Source organism: Hemicordylus capensis, chromosome 2, assembly GCF_027244095.1.
Source record: "Hemicordylus capensis ecotype Gifberg chromosome 2, rHemCap1.1.pri, whole genome shotgun sequence".
In the NCBI taxonomy this organism is placed as follows: Eukaryota; Metazoa; Chordata; class Lepidosauria; order Squamata; family Cordylidae; genus Hemicordylus; species Hemicordylus capensis.
Genome location: NC_069658.1, coordinates 319,894,765 through 319,919,582, shown reverse-complemented (window position 1 = coordinate 319,919,582; position 24,818 = coordinate 319,894,765). Strand labels below are relative to the sequence as shown.

At 42.9% G+C, this 24,818-nt stretch overlaps 1 protein-coding gene across 1 annotated transcript in view; it reads left to right on the top strand.

Moving 5' to 3' along the window:
* The window catches only part of STAB1 (stabilin 1), a 165,357-nt gene that overhangs the window by 20,467 nt on the left and 120,072 nt on the right, over positions 1–24,818 (top strand). The window contains exons 5-12 of the mRNA XM_053300133.1: positions 1,434–1,503; positions 2,339–2,434; positions 8,222–8,338; positions 12,847–13,043; positions 14,538–14,671; positions 16,599–16,726; positions 18,922–19,007; positions 20,462–20,584. Coding sequence (XP_053156108.1) covers positions 1,434–1,503; positions 2,339–2,434; positions 8,222–8,338; positions 12,847–13,043; positions 14,538–14,671; positions 16,599–16,726; positions 18,922–19,007; positions 20,462–20,584 — 951 coding nt within the window. The remainder of the gene's footprint in view (positions 1–1,433; positions 1,504–2,338; positions 2,435–8,221; positions 8,339–12,846; positions 13,044–14,537; positions 14,672–16,598; positions 16,727–18,921; positions 19,008–20,461; positions 20,585–24,818) is intronic.

The following is a 24,818-nucleotide window of genomic DNA, read 5'->3' as shown; positions in this document are numbered from 1 at the left end:
CAAGTTGGATGATAAAAGTTTATTCCAAACATTTAGTGTCATTTACTATTTTTATTTTTGAAAAATTCAGTTATAAAGTTTTTTTCAAGCCTAGTTTAACATGAAACCAAAATGTAATACAAACATGTTAAAGTCAATGTTTATAATTTCTTAGAACTAAATCCACAGCCCTCCACAGTATATCATGTGACCCAGGAGCAACCTTTAACCCAGGAATTAAAGGTTGCTTTTCTATGTAAAAAATGAACCATAAAGAAAACCTGCCTTATAAGGTCAAGCATTACAAATATGACAGCATAGATTATGTACAATAGATAGCATCCAGAGTAAAAATTGTGTGAGCAGAGTGTGATGAGGGGTAGTTTTCAGTCTTCCCCCCTTCATTCTGCAGTTGTTCCCCCTTCATTTCCCCTTCACTTTCCTGAACATTGGAGTCACCATTGCGCGGGATTTCCACCACCACCACCACCAAGAACCCAGGCTGCAAAGCCCAGGGTTGACCTGGTGGCCTAGCCACGCCCCCTGCATATGACATCAGATGCGAAGGGGGCATGGCCGGGTTTGCAAATGGGGTCGCGCAGCCCATTTGCGAGTAAATAATATCCAGCCCCACGTTTGCAGCGGTGGAGGGGAGCTCCTTTCCCTGCTTATAAAAGCTCCTCTCCCTGTCCATCAGCCAGCGCTGGGTTCTCAGCCTGGTCAGGAACTTGTAAAGCCGGGAGACTTGTTCCCGGCCAAGCTGGGAACCCAGCGCTGGCTGATGGACAGGCATGAGAAAGTATCCTGCTTCATTTGAGCATACTGCCACAAAACCAGAACTGTGTAAACTGAATTGGGACTAGAACTGTGTGGTTAATATTGAGCAACTGACATAGGCCATTACAACTGAAAACAAACTTCAACCAATTAAATATTTCTTCACCACCCTTTTTCCTTTCTACAAGTCCCCCTTCCCCTTAAGTTTCAGATTTACTTCCTCTTAAGCCTGTTAGTTCTGGATCAATGTATTTTAATGGTTGGATTGAGCAATCATGTATTTCTGTATGTGACAATTGGCTTGCAAATGAAAAAGCTTTATCTAAATCTAAACTGGTCTCTTCTCTTAGTGGTTTAAATTGCCTTGATTTAAATCAATATTCCCTACCACTAGTGATTGTCAACTGTATAGACTTTTTAAAAGCCTACTGATTATAGGCACCTTATTTGAAAAAGCAAACTCTACTTATATATGCCACAATTTTGGCACTAATAAGGGGGCAAACAGATTATTGAAGATAGGTGTGGCTGGATTCTCACATTCAGTGTTTCTGGTATTGTGCGGTCAACCCAGTACCAGTCAATGTCAAACCCATACTCATGTTGCGTGACAAGGCTGATTTCATTACAAGGAACACAAAGCTGGCATTGTAAACAATTGTTTTTGATCCCTTTAGGAGAACTATGCTGGCTATGCTTGCCAAGATTGCCGGGATGCGAATCGTTTTGGCCCTAATTGTCAATATGGTGAGCTTCTCAAAAGGATCTTATCTGAGTTAATGAAATAATGTAATGCTGCTGTTCAGTTCTCAACTATAGGAGATCTGGAATGAGACAAGGAGATATATGGACACGTCAGGATTGCACTATATTTTTATAGAGTCGTCTTTCCAAACTGGATAGCTGTGAAAATCAGATTATGCATGTATGATTTTTACTAGATGGGAAAGTGTTCAATAAGCTGGAACTTTTGAGATTAGCTGCCACTACCTGAAATGAAGGCAGTTAATAATTGTGCTCTCTAGAGTCAGCAGAGAATTGCCAGTGTTTTCATTTTGAAAGAGTGATTTAGGTAACTTGAGCTTCATTATTCTCTTATAAACGTAAGCAGATCTGGGGGGAAATATACCACACACACACATACACCCAAACTGCCACACATTTCTTTTAGAGATTTAGACATAAACAACACTTGTCCTCATTAGGCACTCATGCAGTTCTGAGCTACTGTGGCTCTCTTCCATTCTTATCCAGAGATTAATCATCATGTTCTGCCCTTAAAATGGTTATTTAGATGTTGGAACATGATGTTGGAGAGGGCCCTCTGGTACACAACATGCAAGTATTATCTCACACAACATCTTGAGCTCTCACCTTTGATTAATAGAAACATCATTTGCCAGCCTAAACGACACTGCTGTGCAGGTTGGTCAGATAGTTACCCCGCCCACTTTTCTGGCTACTGTTATTGTGATGAAGGAGGTGGGGGGATTTGCGGAGATTATAGCATACTAGGGCACTAGCTTGTGGCAAATCCAATTTCACTTGTGATGTATATTGTTTTTCTCTCTCTTTCTCATAGTATGTGAGTGTCAGCATGGGATTTGCAACAGTGGGGTCTTGGGTGATGGAAGTTGTACCTGCTATGCTCATTTCACTGGCCCAAAGTGTGACCAAGGTAAATGCTTCTTACATTTCCCCTCTTGTACAATTCCCAAAATGTGCTGTTTCCAGGACATATGTTTCTGGAGAAGCTGATGCAGTTTGAACATATGAAGTTGCTTTATACTGAGTCAGACCATGGGCTCATCTAGTTCTACAGTGGCAGCAGATTACCGTGTGGGCAGGGATCTTTCCTTGCCATGTCTGGAGAGGCCAGGGATTGAACTGGGAAACTTCTACATGGAAAATATGTGCTCTAGCACTGAGCGAGCCATGTCCCCATCCCTCATGAAATGTATGCTTCATCAGGGTTAATTGATAAGGAGACCGAGTCTTGTGGTAGTGAGCATGAGTTGCACACTTGGCTAAGCAGACTTTACCTTGGTTTGCATTTGGATGAGTGACTGCATGAGCTCTGTAAGATATTCCTCTTAGATGAGGCCATAGCTCGTGGAGGAGCATCTTCATGCCAGGTTCACCCCCTGGCATCTCCAGGTGCTGGGAGGGACTCCTGCCTGAAACCTTGGAGAGCCACTGCCAGTCAGTATAGACAATACTGAGCTAGAGGGACCAAAGGCCTGACTCAGTTTAATGTAAAAGGAATTGAAATTCCTTTCAAAGGAATGGTTAAGGCTTTGCTGGTATTGATTGTTGATGCAGTACTGTCACTTTAGAAAGGAAAGCCTTGTGGAACTCTGGGGGAAGGGACGGGGAGAAACCTAGAATAGTTTTAGAGTTGGCCTGAGAGCAAGCAGGTTTTAAAAGTATCTGCTGAGTTGTGAAGCAATAAAGATTTGTGGGTTTTCCCCCCCACAATCTCCTTGAATTGTGGTGTAACATTAAGGGAGCTTCCTATGTTCCTGTGTAGCTAGGTGGCCAGATTTGGCTTTTAAAAAGCCAAATTCTGGCTTACGGCCCATTTGACCCACGAGTATACCCCTTAGGTTCTGGTGGCAACTCTGCTGTGTAGTACTCCTGAATAGAGTTCTATGTCTGGTTCTCTTGTTGGGAAATGAGTGCCTCATTAAAGATGTATTCACTTCCTTCACAATGTTTCTCATAATCTCAGAAAGGCATTGGGGAAAATATTAACTTCTGCAGGTTTGCCACTCAAACTGGCAAAATGGTGCTCACTTCCAGGTAGGGGTGTGCACAAACCAAATATCATGGTCCAACTCAAATTCGAATTGACTTCAAGTTGAACCATGTGCTGCCAAACCCTAACTGACCGGCCAGTCCGATCTGTTTGATCAAACCGATTCAGCAGTTTGGGCAGCTAATACTTCTAAAGGGGAATCTGATCAGTATTCCTCTTTACAAGTAAAATGGTGGGAACTAGGGGTCCTAGGAATGCTAAGGGGCAGCTAGGCGGGGGGAGGAGGAGAAAGGTGGTAAGGTTCCTACCCAGCTGGTGCAGCTGTCAGCACTGCGGCTCTCCTGCCCTGGCACAGCCCCAAGCATGCGTGATGCCTTCTTAGGAGGCCACCCGCATGGCAGTAGCATGGTTTCAGCCTCCATAGATGTGCAGACAGCATGAAAATGGCCTCCATGGAGGCCGGAACCACGCTGCCACCATGCAGGCGGCTTCCTAAGAAGCCATTGGGTGCGCTTGGGACCACTCTAGGGGATCAAGCAGCGGCACCAGCACCCACGTCAGCCAAGTAAGAACCTTTCTCCCTCTCTCACTGCCCCTGCAAGTCCGTGATCGAGATGAACGTGTTCAGCAGTGAACAGCTCAGTCTGTGATGAAGACGAACCTGTTCAGCAGCAAACAGTTTGTGCACACCCTTACCTCCAAGGAGAGATGTGAAGGCCTAGAAAGGTTTGAGGGAAAACAGTTTTTCCTCATTTCCCCCCCGAAGAGGGTTTTTCTTTTTTGTTTTTGTTCCAAACAATTGGAAAAACAATTGGAAAAATGGAAACAAAAGTGGATTATAAAATATTTTTTGAATTATGGATAAAATATTTAAGAAAAGGTGTTCTGTCCTCTGTCTTTTGCAGCATGAAAAAGAAATTGGTCTATGTTTGAAAATATACCAGATCAAGAAATTAATGAACATATTAAAAGATAGGGTAGCTCATCTCAATCCAGGCAAATCAGTTTTTGTATGTCATTAAGATAATTAAAATGATGGATCAGAAGAAGCAGAAACTACTGACAGTGATAGCTCACTAGATGTGATTAGCATTTCATATAGCAAAATTGCATTCAAAAAGTCTTCCCCACCACCGCCCACCTTGCCTTTTTCCTCTTCTGAAAGTGAATGTTTTCTGTATTTGAGGAGACTAAGTTCATAAGAACAACTGGACCAAGGCCCATCCACTCCACCAGATGCTGCTGAGAAGCCCACAGGCAAGAGCTGAGGGCATGCCTTCTCTCTTGCTGTTGCTCCCCTGCAACTGGTACTCAGAGGCATCCTGCCTTTGAGGCTAGAGGTGGCCTATAGTCACCCAACTACAGACCTGTCAATAGACCTGTCCTCCATGAATTTGTCTAAGCCCCTTTTAAAGCCTTCCAAGCTAGTGGCCATCACCACATCCCATGGCAGAGAATTCCATAGATTAATTTCATGCTGTGTGGAAATGTACTTCCTTTGGTTGATCCTACATTTCCTGGCCTTCAGTTTCATGGGATGACCCCTGGTTCTAGTATTGTGTGTGAGAGAGAGAAATTTCTCTCTATCCACTCTCTCTTCTCCATGCATAATTTTATCCACTCCTATCATGTCTCCGCGTAATCGCCTCATTTCCAAACTAAAAAGCTCCAGATGCTGTAGCCTTTCCTCATAAGGTAGGTGCTCTAGACCCCTGAACATGTTGGTTGCCCTCTTCTGCACCTTTCCCAGTTCTACAATGTCCTTCTTAAGATACAGTGACCAGAACTGTATGGAGTGGCTGCACCACAGATTTGTATAAGGACATTATTATATTAGCAGTTTTATTTTCAGTCCCATTCCTAATGATCCCTAGCATGGAATTTGCCTTTTTCACAACTGCCGCACACTGAGCCAACATTTTCAATGAGCTGTCCACCATGACCCCAAGAACTCTCTCCTGGTCAGTCACCGACAGTTCAGACCCCATCAGCATATATGTGGTTGGTGTTTTTTGCCTCAATATGCATCACTTTACACTTGCTAACATTGAAGCACACTCCCCAAGTTTGGAGAAATTCTTTTGAAGTTCCTTGCAATTTGTATTGGATTTCAATACCCTAAATCTGCAAATCTGGCCATCACATGGCCATCTCATCTCACCACATCTTGTGGTGATAGAGAATTCCACGTTGATTATACGTTGTGTGAAAAAGTACTCCTGTTTGTTGGTCCTAAATATTGTGGCAATCAGTTTCATGGGATGACCCCTGGTTCTAGTGTTATGTGAGAGGGAGAAGAATTTCTCTCTGCCCATTCTCTCTACTCCATGCATCATTTTATACATCTCTATCATGTTCCCCTGTACTCGTCTTTTTTCTAAACTAAAAAGCCCCAGGTAATGTAGCCTTGCCTCATAAGAAAGGTGCTCTAGGCCCCTGATCATCTTGGTTGCCTTCTTCTGCACCTTTTCCAGTTTTACAATGTCATTTTTAAGATGTGATGACCAGAATTGTATGCAGTACTCCAGGTGTGACCACACCATAGTTTGTATAAGGGCATTATAATATTAGCCGTTTTATTTTCAATCCCCTTCCTAATGATCCCTAGCATGGAACTGGCCTTTTTCACAGCTGCCGCACATTGAGTTGACACTTTCAACAAGCTGTCCATCACGACCCCAAGATCCCTCTCCTGGTCAGTCACCAACAGCTCAGATCTCATTAACGTATACTTGAAGTAGGGGGCTTTTGTCCCAATGTGCATCACTTTACACTTGACAACACTGAAACGCATTTGCCATTTTGTCACCCACTCCCCCAGTTTGAAGAGATCCTTTTGGAGCTCCTCACAATCTGTTTTGGATTTCACTACCCAAAAGCGTTTGCTATCATCTGCAAAATTGGCCACCTCGCTGCTTACCCCTGCTTCTAGATCATTGATGAATAAATTAAAAAGCACTGGTCCCAGTACAGTTCCCTGGGGGACCCCACTTCTTACTTCCCTCCATTGTAAAAACTCTCTGTTTATACCTACCCTCTGATTCCTGTCTTTCAACCGGTCAGCAATCCACACATGTACTTGTCCCCTTATCCCATGACTGCTAAGTGTTCTCAGAGTCCTTGATGAGGAACTTTGTCGAAAACTTTTTGGAAGTCCAGGTATACTATGTCAACTGGATCACCTTGATCCACACACTTGTTGACACTCTCAAAAAACTCCAAAAGGTTGGTGAGGCAAGATTTCCCTTTGCAGAAGCCATGCTTGTTCACTCCCAGCAGGGCCTGTTCTTCTATGCTTTACAATTTTATCCTTGAGGATGCTGTCCATCAATTTGCCTGGAATGGACATTAAGCTAACAGGCCTGTAATTTCCCGGATCACCCCAGGATCCCCTTTTGAAAACCAGTTTTACATTTGCTACTTTCCAGTCCTCTGGTACAGAGCCTGATTGCAGGGATAAGTCATACATTTTAGCAAGGAGGTCGGCAATGTCACATTTGAGTTCTTTGAGGACTCTAGGATGGATGCCATCCGGCCCTGGCGATTTGCTAGTTTCCCCCCCCCCCTCCGGACAGTTTAGAACATCATCTCTTGTCATTTCTATCTGTCTCAGTTCTTTAGCCTCCATCCTCGAAAAGCCTGGTTCAGGAACAGGTATATGCTCAGTATCCTCTGCTGTGAAGACAGATGCAAAGAACTTATTTAGCTTCTCAGCAACCTACATATCCTCCTTAATAATCCCTTTCACTCCCTCATTGTCTAAAGGTCCAACCACTTCCCTGGCAGGTTTCCTGCATCTGATGTATTTAAAGAAGTTTTTGTTATTCCCCTTGATGCTTTTAGCTAAATGTTAAACTCGCTTTTCACCTCCCTTATTGTCACCTTGCATTTCTTTTGCCATAGTTTGTGTTCTTTTCTGTTCTCTTCATTTGGACAGGCCTTCCAATTTTCCAAGGAAGGAAGTCTTCTTCCCTTTTATGGCTTCCCTGACGTTACCTGTTAGCCATGCTGGCATTCTCCTGGACTTAGTGGTACCTTTCCTCCTTTTGGGTATACAGTCTAATTGGGCTTCTAATATTGTGGTTTTGAGTAAACTCCATGCATTCTGGATCAAAGTGTCTCTCCTGATTTTCCCTTTCAGCTTTCTTTTCACCATACTCCTCATTTTGGAGAAGATTCCTCTTCTGGAATTCAAAGTGCCTGTGTTAGACTTCCTTGGTGATTCTCTCCCCACATGTATGCTGAATTTGATCGCACTGTTTCCTAAAGGATCGATGACAATGGCATCAGAAGCCATGCTGGTTCTCCTTCAGCAGGGCCTGTTCTTCTATACGCTTAACAATTTTATCTTTGAGAATTCTTTCCATCAATTTGCCCAGCGCAGGTGACCTGTAATTTCCCAGATCCCCCTCCCAGACCCCTTTTTGATAATCTATGTTACATTGACTATTTTCCAGTCCTCTGGTACAGAGCCTGATTGTAGGGACAACTTACTTATTTTTGCTCAGAGATCAGCAATTTCACACTTGCGTTCTTTAAAAACACTTGGGTGGATGCCATCTGGCCCTGCCAATTTTTCAAGACACTTTAGAATGTCATTTCTGGTTACCTCTATTTGACTCAGTTGTTGAGCCTCTGTCCCCGAGAAAAGTCACTTGTATTTTTCCTGGCTTTTCCATTTAAAATCTTTTTGTTTTATGATTGCAGAACTTTCCCACTGTGGGGGTGTAGTCTGTGACACCAACTCCCATTGTGTGATGAAGAACCAGCAGGCAAGGTGTGAATGTTTACCGGGCTACAAGAAAATTGGGAACACCTGTCAAGGTGAGAGGAATTACACATCATGACCCTTACATCAGCTCTGTAAAATAGGTCAGTATTCTTATGCCCATATTGCAGATGAGAGGCGAAGAAACATTGGAGGACAAACTTCAGATGCATGCAAACGCGTGCTTTAGAGGTTTGCTTCCAACTGGAACAGCCTCCTGTTTGTCAAAAAGAGCTTTGAGGGGGAAAGTGACCATACTTGGAATCAAGGGCATGCAGTGGAGAGGAGGTTCACTCTTTTCCTGTGTTCCATTTTCCTGTAAAAATCCCTCGTTTTAGAGGCAAATTGTTCCAGAAAAATTGTTTTGTGGGCAAATAGCTGCTTTGTGTGTGAGGATGTGATTTTTGTCGGGAAAATGGCTCACAAGGAAAGAGTGGGTCTCCCCTCTCCATTTGCTCTGATTCAAATCAGGTCACCTCCCATGTTGCTATTTTGCCCCCCCCCCCCCAAAAAAAAGAGTTGGAAGCATGCCTCTAGAGCATGTGTATGTGTATCCATGCATGTGTAGTTTGTTCCTTAGTTGCCTAAAACTGAATTCCTGGCAAAGGTGAGATTTGAAGTTGGGATTTCCTGGGTCTGAACTCAGAAGGAGGTTCCAACCTCGAATTGGTATGTTAAGGGATGCCAAAGGACAGATAGTAACTACTACTACTACGACGACGATGAATATTTATATACCATTCTTCAACAAAATTCTCAAAACAGTTTACATAGAAAAATAAATAATACATAAATAAGCTGGCCCCCCGCCCACAAAGGACTCACAATCTAAAAAGAAACATAAGGTAGACACCAGCAACAGCCACTAGAGGTATGCTGTGCTGGTGTTGGATCGGGCCAGTTGCTCTCCCCCTACTAAATATAATTGCCATGACTGATTCAGAGAAGATCAAACAGAGATGGAAGGAGTATACTGAAAATCTGTACAGCAGGGACATCAACATCCAAGATACTCTAGAAGATATTCCCTACTTGCAAGAACCTTTAGTACAGGAAGATGAAGTTAGATCAGCACTTCGGTCATTACCAAGTCAGAAGGCTACAGGAATTGATGGAATAGCTACAGAAGTATGACAGGCAACAGAAGAAGAATTGTCACGGCTCTAACCAAACTATGCCAGCTAATTTGGAGAATGACACAGTGGCCAACAGATTGAAGAGGTCAGTGTACATACCCATACAAAGAAAGGAGACATAACAGATTGTGCAAACCATCGCACAATAGCCTTAATTTCACATGCTAGCAAAATAATAGGATCATCCAATGCAGATTAGAGCCCTACGTGGAAAGGGAAATACCGGATGTTCAAGCTGGTTTCAGAAAAGGCTGAGGAACAAGAGACATCATTGACGATGCACACTGGATAATTGAGAAAGCCAACCAAAAAGAAGTCAATATGTGCTTTATTAACTATAGAAAAGCCTTCGATTGTGTCAACCATGTCAAGTTGTGGAATATCCTTAGGAAAATGGGTGTCGCAGAACATCTCATTGTTCTCATGAGCAACTATACACAGGACATAAAGCAACAGTCCAGATGGAACATGGTAAAACAGACTGGTTCCAGATTGGCAAAGAAGTAAGTCAAGGCTGCATACTTTCTCATTTAGTCAACTTATATACTGTTCATATACTGAGAGAAGCTGGATTGGAAGAAGATGAGCATGGTATTAAAGTTGGAGGAAGAAACATCGATAACTTGTGCTATGCTAATGACACCACTCTGATAGCTGGGAATGCAGATGACCTGCAAACTCTAGTAATGCAAGTCAAGGAGCACAGTGAAAAAAATGGGACTATGACTAAATGTAAAGAAGACTAAACTAATGACAATGGTCACAGCAACCAGCCTCAGAATTGATAATGAAGACACTGAAGTGGTGGATAGCTTCTGTCTTTTAGGATTGACTATCAACAGTAAAGGATTCAGCAGTCAAGAAATACGTCGCAGACTGGCACTTGGTAGGGTAGTAATGAAGGCTTTGGAAAGGATGTTTAGATGCCATGACGTGTCTACACCTACAAACATAGAATCGTTCGGACAATGGTTTCTCCCATGACACTCTATGGATGTGAAAGCTGGACTTTGAAGAACCAAGATTTAAAAAGTATTTACACTTTTGTACTTTGGTGCTGGAGAAGACTTCTGAGGATACCATGGACAGCCAGGAAAACAAAATAAATGGATCATAGAACAAAAGAATCCAGAATTTTCACTCGAGGCACAAATGACCAGGCTCAAACTATCATACTTGGGACACATTCTGCGAAAACCCAGCTCCCTTGAGAAGTCCATAATGCTGGGGAAAGTTGAAGGGAACAGAAGAGGACAACCAGCAGCAAGGTGGATGGACTCGATTACGATAGCAATGGATGTACCACTGAGAGACCTTAAAGACCAAGTTGAAGACAGATCATCCTGGAGAGAATCTATTTATGTGGTCGCTAAGAGTCAACACCGACTTGATGGGACTTAATCAATCAATCAATCAATCAATCAACCAGGCCAACATCTGGAGGAGGGCCAAAGTTGAGCAGCCCTGATCTAGAGTAAGAGAGCCACCAAATCCCAGCACCATTAAGTCTTGCACCATTAATATTTCACTCTTGTCTGGACTGAGCTTCCATTTCTGCCAGTCCATCACAGACTGCAAGAACCTCTTTAGAACTTCCACAGCCTCACCTGGTTCTGTTGAAAAGGAAAAGTAGAGTTGGGTATCCTCATATATCTGGACAACCTCTTCCAGTAATTCCATGAAGATACTGAAAAGCATGAAAGACAAGATTTATGACAGGATAAGTTGCACAGGGCAAAGTGGCAGTCCCTCGGCACCACCTCTGGGTCAAGTAGGAGCAGAACCACCATAATGTGGTGATAATGTGGTGCTTGTCCCACTAAGTGACCCCAAAGAATAGTACTGACAGGCACGGAGGGGTGCAAGATAATAAATGAGGCCACACTTCCTCTCTCTTGGTGTAGGTTATCCATCCAGATAATAAAGGCAGTTTCTGGTGCAGAAACATCCCTTAAGTTGTACTCTTAAGGATATGGATAATTATATTCTCCAGAATGGTTAGCACTTATCTATCTATCTATCTATCTATCTATCTGATAGATATATTTATCTGATCATTTCTATTGTGCATTTCAAATTGCTAAGTGTCAGTAGAATTGGGTTCTGAAGAAACCACTCAAAATCATAGTTCATAACGATAAGCAACATTACTTAAAATAAGAAAAAACTTAGCTAGGTTACATGTCTGTTTTAGATGGAGAGAGAAGTCTGTGCCTGTGAGTATGTGTGCCTGCATGCCACAAAGCTGGTATACAGAGATCCCATTTACATATGAATCCCACCATCTTCAGGCCCAATTTAAGATTAACCCTTTACTTTCTGGCAGGGAATAATCCAACTGCCATTGCAATTTCCAGCACTAAATGCATCATATACTTTAGCTCAGTACAATTAAGGTCTCCAGATTCCAACCTGTAGATTTGCTCAGTTTCTTGGAAGCTATTGGGAGGTGAGTGGCATGCATGGTCTGTGTGTGGCATGCATTTGCATTGGGGAGAGCCCCAGAGGGGGAGAAGAGGGGAGATGTCAGGAGGCAAAATGAAGGGAAGCAGGAAAAAGGGGCAATATTAGTGGATTCTGGCCTGGTAGGTGGGAGGGTTGGCACTATAAAGTAGTCCTTAAAGTAGAAGGAATGAATGACATTTAAACAGTATAATTGACCAGACATATGCATTCCTGGTTAAATAATTTTTGCAGCACGTTTTGTGAACCAGAATTGAACAACAACCACCAACAACCAGACTGTGGAACTGTGTTTTATGGCCCATGGGCTACAAATCTGAGACCTTCGGCCTAAAGGCTCAAAACTCAGTGGCAAAACTCAGCTTGTGGCAACAAGCTGCCACAAAGGGCAGCAACATGCAGAGACTTGGACCAGGCAGAACATGGCGGTGTCAGACATTGAGCCTCAGAGGATGGTGGTGATCATTGTGCGTGACATGGGCCAAAGTGCCAAGAGCACATGCTCAGCTTGGTAATGACTTGGTAATGGCTGAGTTACCCTTTTCCCACTTCTTGTGTGGTGCTACAGATGCTTGGGAAGTTACCATCATAAATTGGCCACTGAACTGCATTAGCATTTATCAATGATTAGTAAGCCAGAGGTTGCCATTTTAAACCCCTGCTGGTATGTTTCCTAGACTATGGGAAACACCTATATTGGGCAGCAGCGATATGGAAAGATGCTGAAAGGCATCATCTCATACTGTGCAGGAGATTGCAATGGTAAACCCCTCCTGTATTCTACCAAAGAAAACCACAGGGCTCTGTGATCTCCAGGAGTCGACACCGACTCGACGGCACACTCTACCTTTACCTTTATTCTTCCATTGGTGGGCATCGTTCCTACTGCACAACTTTTAAATCCTATCTGGAACTATGGGACTAGCCTACATGTATCTCACCTTCCTTATTTGCTTTATTACCAGCCCAGGATCCTTGCCGTCCGTCCCCATGCTCCTCATTTGCTGTTTGCAATCCTGTTGGGCTAACTGAGTATGAATGTACCTGCAAAGAGGGGTATGATGGAAATGGAAGAACTTGCCAACCCATCAATGCTTGTCTCGAAAATAATGGAGGCTGCCCTGAAAATTCTACGATCTGTAGATTCTTAACTCCAGGAAAGGTAAGCCAGTGAACTACAGAGCACTTTGCTTATAATGTTCATGTTTTAGAGCAGACAATCGGATATATTGACCAAATCTGCACTTCATAGGCTCACCAGTGTTCCCTGTAACAGAGACTCCCAGACATTATTGACTACAGCTCCTGGCATCCCCAGCTGCAGTGGCCTTTGGCTAATGGTTATGAGAGTTGTAGTCAACATCACCTGGAAGTCCCTTTTACAGGGAATAGTGGACTCAACCTTATATGTTTCTGAAAAGTACGACATGATTTTTACTACTTAAAATAAGTAACCCGTTTAAAAGTGCTTGTAAAGGGCCCTTCCTGGAAAAGGGAGGAATAAAATGTTCTGTTGCAGGAACAGTTTTAAACTTGAAACACTTACCAACAGGGCTGTTCCTTTAGTGATCTCATCAGGTGGCGAACTGGAGCCTGACTAGATCACTGCTGCCATTCGGGCTCATTCTGGACTTCCTGGCCAATGGCTTCTAATCTTTTCACTTTCCATGGACTAATCTTTCTCGATGCTCCATTGCCCATTCCCTGCAGGCAGGGAGAGTGAGGAAATTGGAAGCTGCTGGTGATGGGGATGAGTATGAGCTCTGAGTGGCGGTAGCAGTTGCTGCCGCCTCCATACTGGGTAAGGAGGAGATTAATTGGAGGGAGATGAATGGGTAGGAACCTCCTCCTTACGTGTGCTGGAGAGAAGGGAAGCATTGGGGATTTGGTGGGGGAAGTGGAAGGGGAAAGGTCTGGGCTTGGGTTGGGTTTTTTGGGTGGGGAGTTGTTGTCCTGCTGTCTCTGGCAATGGTTGAGTTTGGGTTGGGCATGTTTATCAACAAAGGGCTGGCTAACCATCAATGTGATTACTATTTGGACAAAGTGCACTCAGCTTGCCCTGTCTTGCATGTCTAGACATATATACATGCTTATTGCTTTCATAAACCCCTTTTTGTCAGGTAGCAAAAACCAGTATCAAAGCAGGGATAAAGAAAATGTACAGAATATGGAAGGATTGAAATGAGAGAGATCTAAGGAAGAGCATCTAACAGTGCTCTTCTTCAGGAGACTACAGCCATCCTACATAAACCCCATTATTATAATTTCTTAAGATATTTTCCCAGGCATTTGTCTGCAAGTGTTATAAACACTTGTTTGAAAACAATAGCTGGCCATTGTAATCCTAAATATGTTTATTTGGAATGAAGTCCCACTGTGTTCAGTGGGGTTTAATTCCTAATTGATATGTTTAGGGCTGTAGCCTTAGATATTGTGGTGCTCAAAATCATTCAATAGCAGCACTACCCACCAACATGTGACCATAACATCATTGCCTAGGAGCATCTACCAGCTGACATAATATTGCATAATATTGGTTGAATAAAATGAACAGCAAGTATGAAATGCATTGAAGGAACCTTGTGCAGATGCTCCCTGAAAGCTGTTACGTGGACACAACCTCCCGCCCGCAATGATCTGCTTTTTGGTTCTTTAGTCAATGTGCCTCTGTAGATCGGGAATGGTTGGCTCGCCTTCTCAAAGCGGGTGCTCGCCTAGTAAGCACCAATGTCGAATGCACGGTTGTGAGAGTTCTTCACATTGTGAAGTTGACGCTGATGGAACTGTCAGGTAAGCTGCTCAGAAAGGCATTGTGAATCAAATATAGGGAAATCCTTGTTGTCTAGCTACATTGATTGCCCATAATATTGGCAAAGGAAGTAAACTGACCCCTGGATTTAGGGATTTGGGTTCCTTGATACTGCTGCTATGATAGGTCTAATGGGACCTACAGTACCTCATCCCAATGCTTCTGCATCTTTTAACCTCTTGCTAGAATATATCTGTCTCTGTTACAGTTTTATCTCATTCTTCCTCTAAGGAGATCAAGACCAAGCTACACTTGACATGGGAGCTGCCTATTGAGGATCAGCAACTGTTGTATCCTCCTCCAATTCTGCAGAGCTAATAGTAACTTCAAGGGGAGCACAATTTAGCTTTGAAAGAAGAAGGTTAAACATCTCCTCTTCCAGCACCATCAGTGCCACTATTATATTATTACCTCTATGTGACTGTTTTACAATTTAGAGCTTTATAGTTTAGCACTCCAATGTGACTGCTTTACAGTTTACAGGGTGTTTTCTTAAGGCGTGTGTGTGTGTGTGTGTGTGTGTGTGTGTGTGTGTGTGTGTGTGTGTGTATGTGTGTGTGTGTGTGTGTAAAGTCCATAAAATATTTTGATCTAATCTAGCCATCAGAGTGGCATATTAGCTTCTTAACAACCCCATGAAATAGATTAAACTACAGTGGCCGACAGCCAGATTCACCCTCCACTCTAGGGGTTTCTGTTGTGCAGGGGGTGGGGGGTGGGGACTTTTGGTGATCTCCCTTTTCCTCTGTAGCCACCAGTGCCTCCTCCAACTATCTCCTTCAAGGTATCTCCTTGACTTTCCCAAGGCTGCCTAGCAGGGGTGTAGCAAGGTAGCTGGCAGCTCTAGGACAAGCTGCTGAGGCCAGTGCCACTGAGCACACAAGCCAGCCACGCCCCTTCCTCCTACCTCAGCACACTGATGCAGAGGGCGTGGCCAGTGCTGGACACAAATGTGCAGCCCCTCGGTGTCCTCAGCCAGCAAAGTGCTTGCTTCCTTCCTTGGCCAACTTGTTACTTCCTTTTCCTCCCTCATTTGCAAAAGAGAAAAAGGAAGCCTCCAGCTGGAGAACAAAGTGCTTGCTGGCTGGAAAGGGCAAGAGGCCACATGTTGGCACCTAGCGCTGACCACACCCCTTGCATCAACATGTTGCTGAAGGGGGGAGGGTCATGGCCAATACGGGGTAGCAGCCTCTGCAGTGGGGGCCGTAAGAAGTGTAGTGTGGAGTTTCCCCATCGGTCTAGCCACCGCACTGTACCGTAATGGTTGTATTGTATCAATGGGGATTTAATACAATGGAGCAGGGGGACAAGTGGAGCACTGGAGTGGGCACCTTGGTGGCCCCCTGAGTCCCATGGCCCAGGGACATTTGCCCCCACCCACTCCATTATCCCTATGTACCTGCTACCTAGGGAACTCCATAACTGAGGAGGAACCAGAATGTAGTTTTCCCATCGGTCTAGCCACTGCACTGTACCGTAATGGTTGTATTGTATCAATGGGGATTTAACACAATGCATTGATATTGGAGTGCCAAAGATTTAGGGAATCTGGAATCAAAGTATTTACAAACCCACACATCTGTCAGTAAACCTAAAAAGGTCTCAAGAGAGAGATAAAATCAAGAGAGACCTTGATTTTATCACTCTTTTAAACTGCTGCTTTCTTGGATCTGTTGTTTTTATTGTTGTGTGCTATTTTATTTTAAATGATGTTGTTAGCCTCCTTGAGAATAGAAGACTGAAAGGCAGAATGGCAGTATGTCAAATAAATACATAAATTTCATATGAATGTCTGGCACTGTCAGAGGTGGGAATAGCTACCAAATCTGTGTCAGCTGACTGCAACCAGACTTGGTAACTGAGCAAGCATTTTTCAAAAATAATTCTCATTCTTCTCTCATTGGTCAGCTGTGTCTGCAAAGATGGAGAGATTGGAGATGGCCGGAGCTGCTACACAACCGTCCTGCATGAGATCTCTCGGTTGAATTCGCGGGGAAATCTTAACATGAAACTGAGGGCCGCAAAAAGAATATTTGGTAATGTTCTTTAGAGTGCATTTGATTAGCTATCTGGGGTCAAGAGTTGGTTGTTGTATGCCAGAGCATAATTAAAATATTCTTGTCATCTGAGGTTTGTTTCACCAAATATGTTATGTGAGCAGTGATGGTTCACTTAGGACCATTGTATGGATGACAATGGTCCAAATTATGACAAACCCCCTATATCAGAGTTGCTTATGCTCCTCTTATTTGACAACCATGATGACTAAGGTAGTCTATCTTTGATGGAAGAATTGAAACATAGGTCTGTGTCAGACACAACACAGAACCAGCTTTGAATTTAACCAGGCTTCTAAAAATAAGCAGAGGTTCACTCTGCAGACAATAAAAACAACAACATGGTTTGTTTTGTCCCTGCCTTCGCCCAGTCCTCCTGAATGCAATCCCAGAGTTCCAAGTCTGCCCGACTCCTGGCTATGCTTTGCCCCCATCATCCCCTCCCTTACCATTGCTCGCCAGCTTGCTATGGATGTAGAAAAGCTACAAGAGCCAGTTTGGCTCTTTTTGCCCCGCACTTGGCTGCTCTCAGCTGGTCAGAACATAGCTGTGGTAAAGCTATGCAAAGAGGACAGCCTGGAGCATCTTGTAATAGTTGTATTTGGCTTGTTTTCAGCTCGAGTAGCCCCTCTACTCTTCCCTGCACCCTCCCCACTCAGTCCTGTGTTGCCCTTTTGATCCCACTATTTTTGCCCAGCATGCAACACATGTGGGACTGTTGCTGTATGAGAGTGGCTGTTGCGGAGGGGTTATGGTAGTGGTAGTCACTAGATATGTTTTGCCTGAATGTGTCTGAGCATGTGTGGAGGAGAAACCATGGAGAGTCATTGGCTGCCTAGAGTGGTTGCAGTACTTAGCTGCTTCTAGAGAGGTTGTGTTGCTTGGCTGGATGCTCTGTGCCAGCATCTCTGTAGACCGGAGGCATAGCTCTTGCAACAAGCTGAGAATAAACCACCAGAGTGGGTTCAGAGACAATAAAATAGAGAACTGAAGTGCAGTTAAAACAAACAAGCCAACTACAAACCTTGGTTGCAAAGGTTGGTTTGTTGGGCCAAACTGAACCTTGGTTGAATTTGAGAGGTGCTTTGGATGAAAAAACAAAATGGGAACACTCAGTTCAACCAGCATTCCACGTTGTGTCTGAATGTGTCCATAATCAGTGGCAGTATTTTCTTCAAAGACAGAAATCTTCCCTTCCCTCATTTATAGAAGATCCCTCCAAACTCAGCAAGTGTGGCTGCCTTGGGAAAGAAAAGAGGCATGTGGCCAGGAGGTTGGAGGGCTGCTGAAGTTCAGATGATACATCTGAGCTTGCCTGACCACTGTGCAACTGGGGAGGAGCACAAGCATACCTCACTTACCCTCCTGGCACAGCTCTCCCCTTCTCCTAATCATATGGGAGGTGCCCCCCCCCCATGCAATCTAAATACTGCATAGCATGTGAGAGCATGGTTTTGTGGGGGCAGTGCTTAGTTTCATGGTAGGTGAGCCAGCACAGATGTATTGTCTGAACTGGCCTTATAAGTACCAAGATTTAGGTCTGATTACTGCGAATGAGCCCAGTGGTAGGGTTTTGTCCCAAAGTAGTGCTTTGTCAGATCAGATGCTTGGTCTGACAAAGGAATGTTTTATGCTTCTATTTTATAGTTTTTAAATTAGATTTGTTTTATATTTTTAGCTTAATATTTTAATTGTCATTTTTATTGTATGTTTTTAAACTTTTGTAAACCACCTTGGGGTTGTTTTTAATGAAAGGCGGTATATAAATTCAACGATAGATAGATAGATAGATAGATAGATAAAAAGGAATGCAAATATTCCTTTACAACTGAGAGAAGTAGGGAATGAAAGTGAGACTTAGGGTAAAACTAGACAAGACACAGGAGATCCATGGTCAGATCTCCCCATGTTTCGAAAGATTCCTGGTTCTGACAGAGCCCTGTGGTTTTCTTTGGTAGAATACAGGAGGGGTTTACCATAGCCTCTTCCCGCGCAGTATGAGATGATGCCTTTCAGCATCTTCCTATATCTCTGCTGCCCGATATAGTACCAGCGGGGATTCGAACCGGCAATCTTCTGCTTGTTAGTCAACCATTTCTCTGCTGTGCCACTTAAGGGGTGTGTGTCTGTCTGTCTGTCTGTCTATCTTATCTATCTATTTGTTCTTTTCACAGAATTAGGTTGCTCACTACTCCTGGAAAAATATGGACCTTTTACTGTTTTTGTGCCATATCTTCACTACGACAGATTAGACATTAATGTAAGTGTTCATTATCTCTTGGTAATTTTCAGACAATAATATTATTCCCCACTCTTGAAATTTGTATTTGGGAAGTTTGATGAAGGCGGAGCAGTCCCCAGATTTAATATTTCAAAAACATTTTTGTGTCAAACCCTCCCTCTTCCAGTTGTTGTTTTCCCCCTCGGTGTCAGCGATAACCAGGTATAGCTGTGAGTCATCAACCTTCTGCTCCTCTCTCCTCCCCCGTTTGTTACATATTACCCAGGTGTTTAATTAGATTGGGGGGAGTCTTGGATATAAGTGTGGATTTTAAACAGTGGGGTATAGAACACTGAAGCTGAGGTATATAAGACAAAACATCTGTTCTTTGATGTAATTCCCTTTTTCTGTGTTTTAATTTATGCAATAAAAAACGGTCTGGAGAGAAGTATTAAAACAAACATGCAAAGTGAAACTACATGTTTAATGTAACATTGAGTTTAGCCCTGATATGTTAAGTAATATATCTATATCTAAAAGAGCTGGAAATGTTATGATCCTTATGGACACATAACCAGAGCACCTGCGGGTGGGACGAAGATACCAGAAGACTTGGGGTAACCTTCAGATGCATCATTTTCACACAAATCTGGAGGGGAAAATCCTAAGGGGGCCAAGGCCAACCCCTCTGCAAACTGCCCCAATGTAACTCAATGGCACTGAATGTTTGCAGACTCTGAGGGCACTTCACTGACGATCAGGTGGATGCAGCTAATGGAACTCAGTGGTATGGAGCACCTAAACAAAAAGAGTGGGGAGTTTCTTAACGTGAAGAATACTTCCGCAAGACAATCACAACAGGATGAAACAGGAGCTGGGACTGAGCACTAGTGCCCCCCTAAAACCCCAGAAAATAGAAAAAAGTAAAATTTGTATATGATATGGAGGCTTTACACCCGATTGGTGTGTAGAGCCAGGAGGGGTTGGCGGGCCAAGCCTGCGATCCCCACACACAAGTGGGCAGCTGGATTGGCCGGCCACATGACTACCGGCTCCATCACAGAACTGGTAGGGGCGGTGGGGATCGGGGGCCACCCAGCCCTCAGAAGTCCCAGTATGCCCTGCGTGAGTGCACCGCACTCACAATAAAAAACTGGGGTTAGCGGAGCACTTACTCCACTAACTTCGCTTAAGGGGAGGGTCACTTTGGCGGGCTGGCCACCATTGAACCACCGGGCTTACCCGGTGATTCTCACAATGGAGCGAAACCGGGCTGGGCTCCCTTAGCCCAGTTTTCCTCCATCGTGTGAACAGCCTCATGAAGTAAGACCCAAAGACTCCTGTTTTTGTGGCAACTTTTGTTGTTTCACCCTGCTTCGCCACAAGGTAACGTGTGTATTAGTAATTTTATGTGTTCTGGAATTATAAATGCTGTTATTAAGAGATTGTATGGACAGTTCTGGTTTTTGATATTGCATGTTGTCTCCACAAAGGCCGCAGTTGCCGAGAATTTATGTAAAATGTACATAATTCCTGGTCAGCATTTGTTGGAGGATTTGCGAAAAACCAAGGTCCTGTGGACATTGTCTGGACATCAAGTGACATTTGGTGATCAGGTAAAATAATCGGAATGTTATTTCCAGCCTAGGTTTTGATCCTGATATGGTTTGATTTCTTGCTCTTCATTCTACCCTCTTGCAGTGTGTTGTAATAGAGTCTTAGTTCATACAACTGGGTGGACGAGGTGGCAGGTGGGCAGGGGAAGGCTGGTAAAACTCACTTTCCTCCCAGACAAGCCCTTGACCTTGCTGGGAGTGTGGAGTGCGCTCCCAGATGATCTGCACTGTGTGGCGTGGCACAGAGCTCCAGAGACCAGGACAATGTGTCTCAGCCTCCAGAGATCCCACAATGCACCGCATGACATGTGTGATGCACTGCGGGATTCCCCCAGAAGATGGGTGCTCTAGGTGCCTGTCTCTGTGTCCTTTGGGACTGAACATATCCCCAGTGAACACACAATCCTGGAGACTGGGTTAAGGGCTCACTTGAGCCCTGAGCCCTGGCTAAGAGCCGGGTTTCAAAGCAGAGATAGGCCATGCTCCCCACCAGGATTAGGTCCGATCCTGGTGGTTCTCAAGCATAGCCTAACCCAGCTTAGATGTCAAAGCAGGGCTAGGTGGCGCTGCCCCACCAGGATTGGGCCTGATCCTGGCAGTTCTCACCCAGGCTGGGCTTCACTAGTCTGGATTAGGCTGCGTGCGAGAACAGCCTCTTCGTTTAAAATCTGAAGAAAGAGGCATCTACTGCTTTCTTTTAACGTGATCAGACTGTAGCTTTATATTTGGTTCAGTATTGTTGCTAGTTCTTATGAATTTAGTCCAAAGCATTTTAGTATTCCCTTGTTTTCAGATGCATGTTATCTTTCCTTATAAATTAATGATCCCTATACATTCTTGTTGCTTTTCTACCATGTTGCTTTTCTACCTCTCTCAGCCTACGCATTTAGGGATATGGAAATGTCCTATACCATGACCTGGCCTCCAATTCCCCCCCCCCCCTCTGCAGACAAACAGGGTGTGTTTGTAGAGTGAGGGGGTGAAGGAAGTTTAAGCAGTGGGGTTTGCTGCAGCACTTCAGTGGCCACTGTAGCTGGGAACATAATTCATGGTTTTAATAATGAGAGTATAAATATATAGATGTCAATATAGTGTGTGCATGTGCAGAGCCTGGCATCCTTTAAAAAAATCTTTATTTAACAAGAAAAAGAAGATAACATATATAGAATTAACAAATACAAAACAAGGGGGGGGGGAATCTCACTATTTGCTTTTACATCCACTTGGATTTCATCTCATACGAAATTTAAATCACGACATCCCATCAAATAATAATTAACTCAAGTAATATTAGTAACCAATATAAGAAGTTCAAGACCTTATTGAAGAAAAAAACCAAATTTAGGATGCGGTAACAAACCATGTACAGTATTATAATGCATAAATGGTTGCCATATTAAAACGGTCATTGGACTTATTTTTTATATATGAAGTTAGCTTGGACATGGATGCATAATCCCATAATTTGACTTGTCATTCCTCTAGAGAAGGAATTAAATGTGTTTTCCAATAAGAAGCATAAAGTATTCTGGCTGCAGTTATCATATACAAAGTCAATTCAGTATATTTTTACAGGTATATAAGGTTTAGTGATACTTAACATAAAAATGATTAGTAAAAAGGGAATTTATAATTCAGGATTTGTTGCATCCTGAGGTGAATCCCTTTCCAGAAATGTTGGGCTTTACAACAGTGCCACTAGATATGATAAAATGTTCCAATTTGATTTTTACATTTCCAACAAAGTCCTGAATACGCCTTATCCATCTTTACAATCATCACTGGAGTAACATACCAATGATAATACATCTTATACCAATTTTCTCTTAATGTGCTATTCAGAGTAAATTTAATATTTATCTTCCATTGATACACCCATTGCTGCAGATCAATAGTTCCATTTAAATTTTACATCCATTTAATCATTCTGTCTTTAACTTGTTCGGAGTCAGAGTCATATTTCAGTAATAACTTATATAAGACCTAATAAATGCTCTGTATTTTGTGTTGTTATTTTTTCAAATTCAGTCAAATCTCTAAACTTGTTTTTATTTATTTCTGGACTATACTACTCAATTGCAAATATTGAAACCACAAAGTGGGTTCTGGCCACTCTGAAAATGATTTCATTTTCATTTTATTAACAGTTAGATTTTGCAGAGTATATGCATTTTCTCTCCATTGCTCAATATTTCTGGAATATTTAATGAAAATGTATGTTTGATATTGAAGCCAGAGGAGATAAATCTGGACTAATCCTTTTCTTTCTTTCTTTCTTTTTTTTTTGTATTTGTCCCAAAACTTCAGTAGACTATTTCTAATGGAATGAGCTCCTAAGTTCATAACTCTTCCTTTTGTGTCAGTCCATAAATATTTATGTAAGCCCTGTGAGAGGCCTGTTCCTTCTATCGATGCAGTCTAACCATATGGTGCTAAAATCCAATCCATAATCCAGGTCAAACAACTAGCTTGATAATATAACTTCAAGTTTGGTTCAGCTAGTCCTCTGTTCTTTTACATCTTGCAAAATCTTAAGTTTAATCCTTGGTCACTTATCTAACCAAATAAAAGTACTTATTTGTCTTTGCCATTCATTTAATGTTTTTTTCTTCAATTCTTATTGGTATCATTTGAAATAAAAAAATAATCCTCGGAAGAATATTCATTTTTACTGTTGATATTCTTCCTAACCAGGATAAGTTCAACTTTTTCTATCTTTGGATATCTGGCATCCTAATGAAGCATCCATGCTTCAAACATCTGCAGGGATGCATTGAGAACCTGCACACAGCTCCATTGCACTGTGAATTATGAGTACAATTGTGTAAGAATGATAATGATATTTTGTGTAAGAATGATAATGATATTTTGAGCTAATACATACATACTTTATTTACGGTCTTTGACCAAAAAATTTGAGCTAATATTTTGAGCACAATATCTTGTGCTCCGGAAATGCTCTATGGAAGTGGAAACATGGCCCTGCCTTAAAGCACATGTTTGCACTTCCGCAGAGCATTTCTGGAGTGTGGGAGAGCACCCTGAAATAGTAGCTATCTTGCACGGAGATGCTTATAAGTCAGAATGCAACAGAGCAGTGTGCAGACTCTCACTGCATCCCTGCAGCTGCTTGAAGGGAAGATGTCTCATTAGTTAGGATGCAAGCCAGCGTCTTTATATTCTGTCCCAACATTAAAATATATCATTCCTGACATTTTTAAAAATCAATAAATGCCTTTGTTCTTATTAGCTGCTAAATGTTCACACTTAGCAATGCAATGAATAGGCAACGTCTTCTCCACCCCCTATATGAAAGGAGAACTGCAAAGAGGGTTGCAAGCAAGCAAGCAAAAACATGACAGGGCAGGGTTTATTTAGTTCTTGGGCTAGTAGCCAGAGAAGAAAGGGGGAAGACCACATGCTCTCCCTCAGCACAATTGCCTTTGTGCTGTGCTCTCCTTCCCATACATACCATATTGAGAAACTCCTCTCCTAAAAGAAACCACAGCTCGGGTCAAACGATAACTCCAAATCAATTCCGCCCGCACGCAATAAAGGATGTGAGTATATATGTCCTGCCAGCCTCTCAGCATGCTGTCCCACAGATTCACAACTGTGTGGGAGAGCACTTCATGCAAACTGACCCTCACGCCTGATTTAACTAGGCACAACAATTCAAACCACATTCTACTGCAGAACCATTGCAATCTATTTGTTATAAAAACAAATAGAAGAAAAATTGAGCATTTTTCTTTTCTTTTCTTTTAAAAACTGCTTGCATTAGTATTTAAATTATGTGATACTGAAGGGTGTTTCAGATGAAAACCCCCACCCCCCAATTATGGGTCTTCAGGCCAGTGAACCAGAAACAAAGTGGGATGTGTGTGCTTATGTCCTGTTCTGAATGTGGGTGGAGACAGTTTGGATGCATTGTACGAACTGGCCCTATATCTCTGCTGTAGAGGTTATCAAACAGAGAGTAGAATGTTATCTCTGTTAGCGACCCTGTAGCAGTTTCCTGCACTCAGCAGCGGGTTGGACAGGAAGAACTCCAAAGTCCCTACTCTAAAATGTTATGCTTCTATGAGTTAAAGAATGTATGAAACATTGTGTATAGAACACTGACATAGTGTATGGAACACTGTATGAAACATTGACGTAGGGTACATTCACCCCAAATGGTTTAATAGTAATCTCTTCTCTCTTTTTCCCCAGGAACCCTGGGAATTTTAGT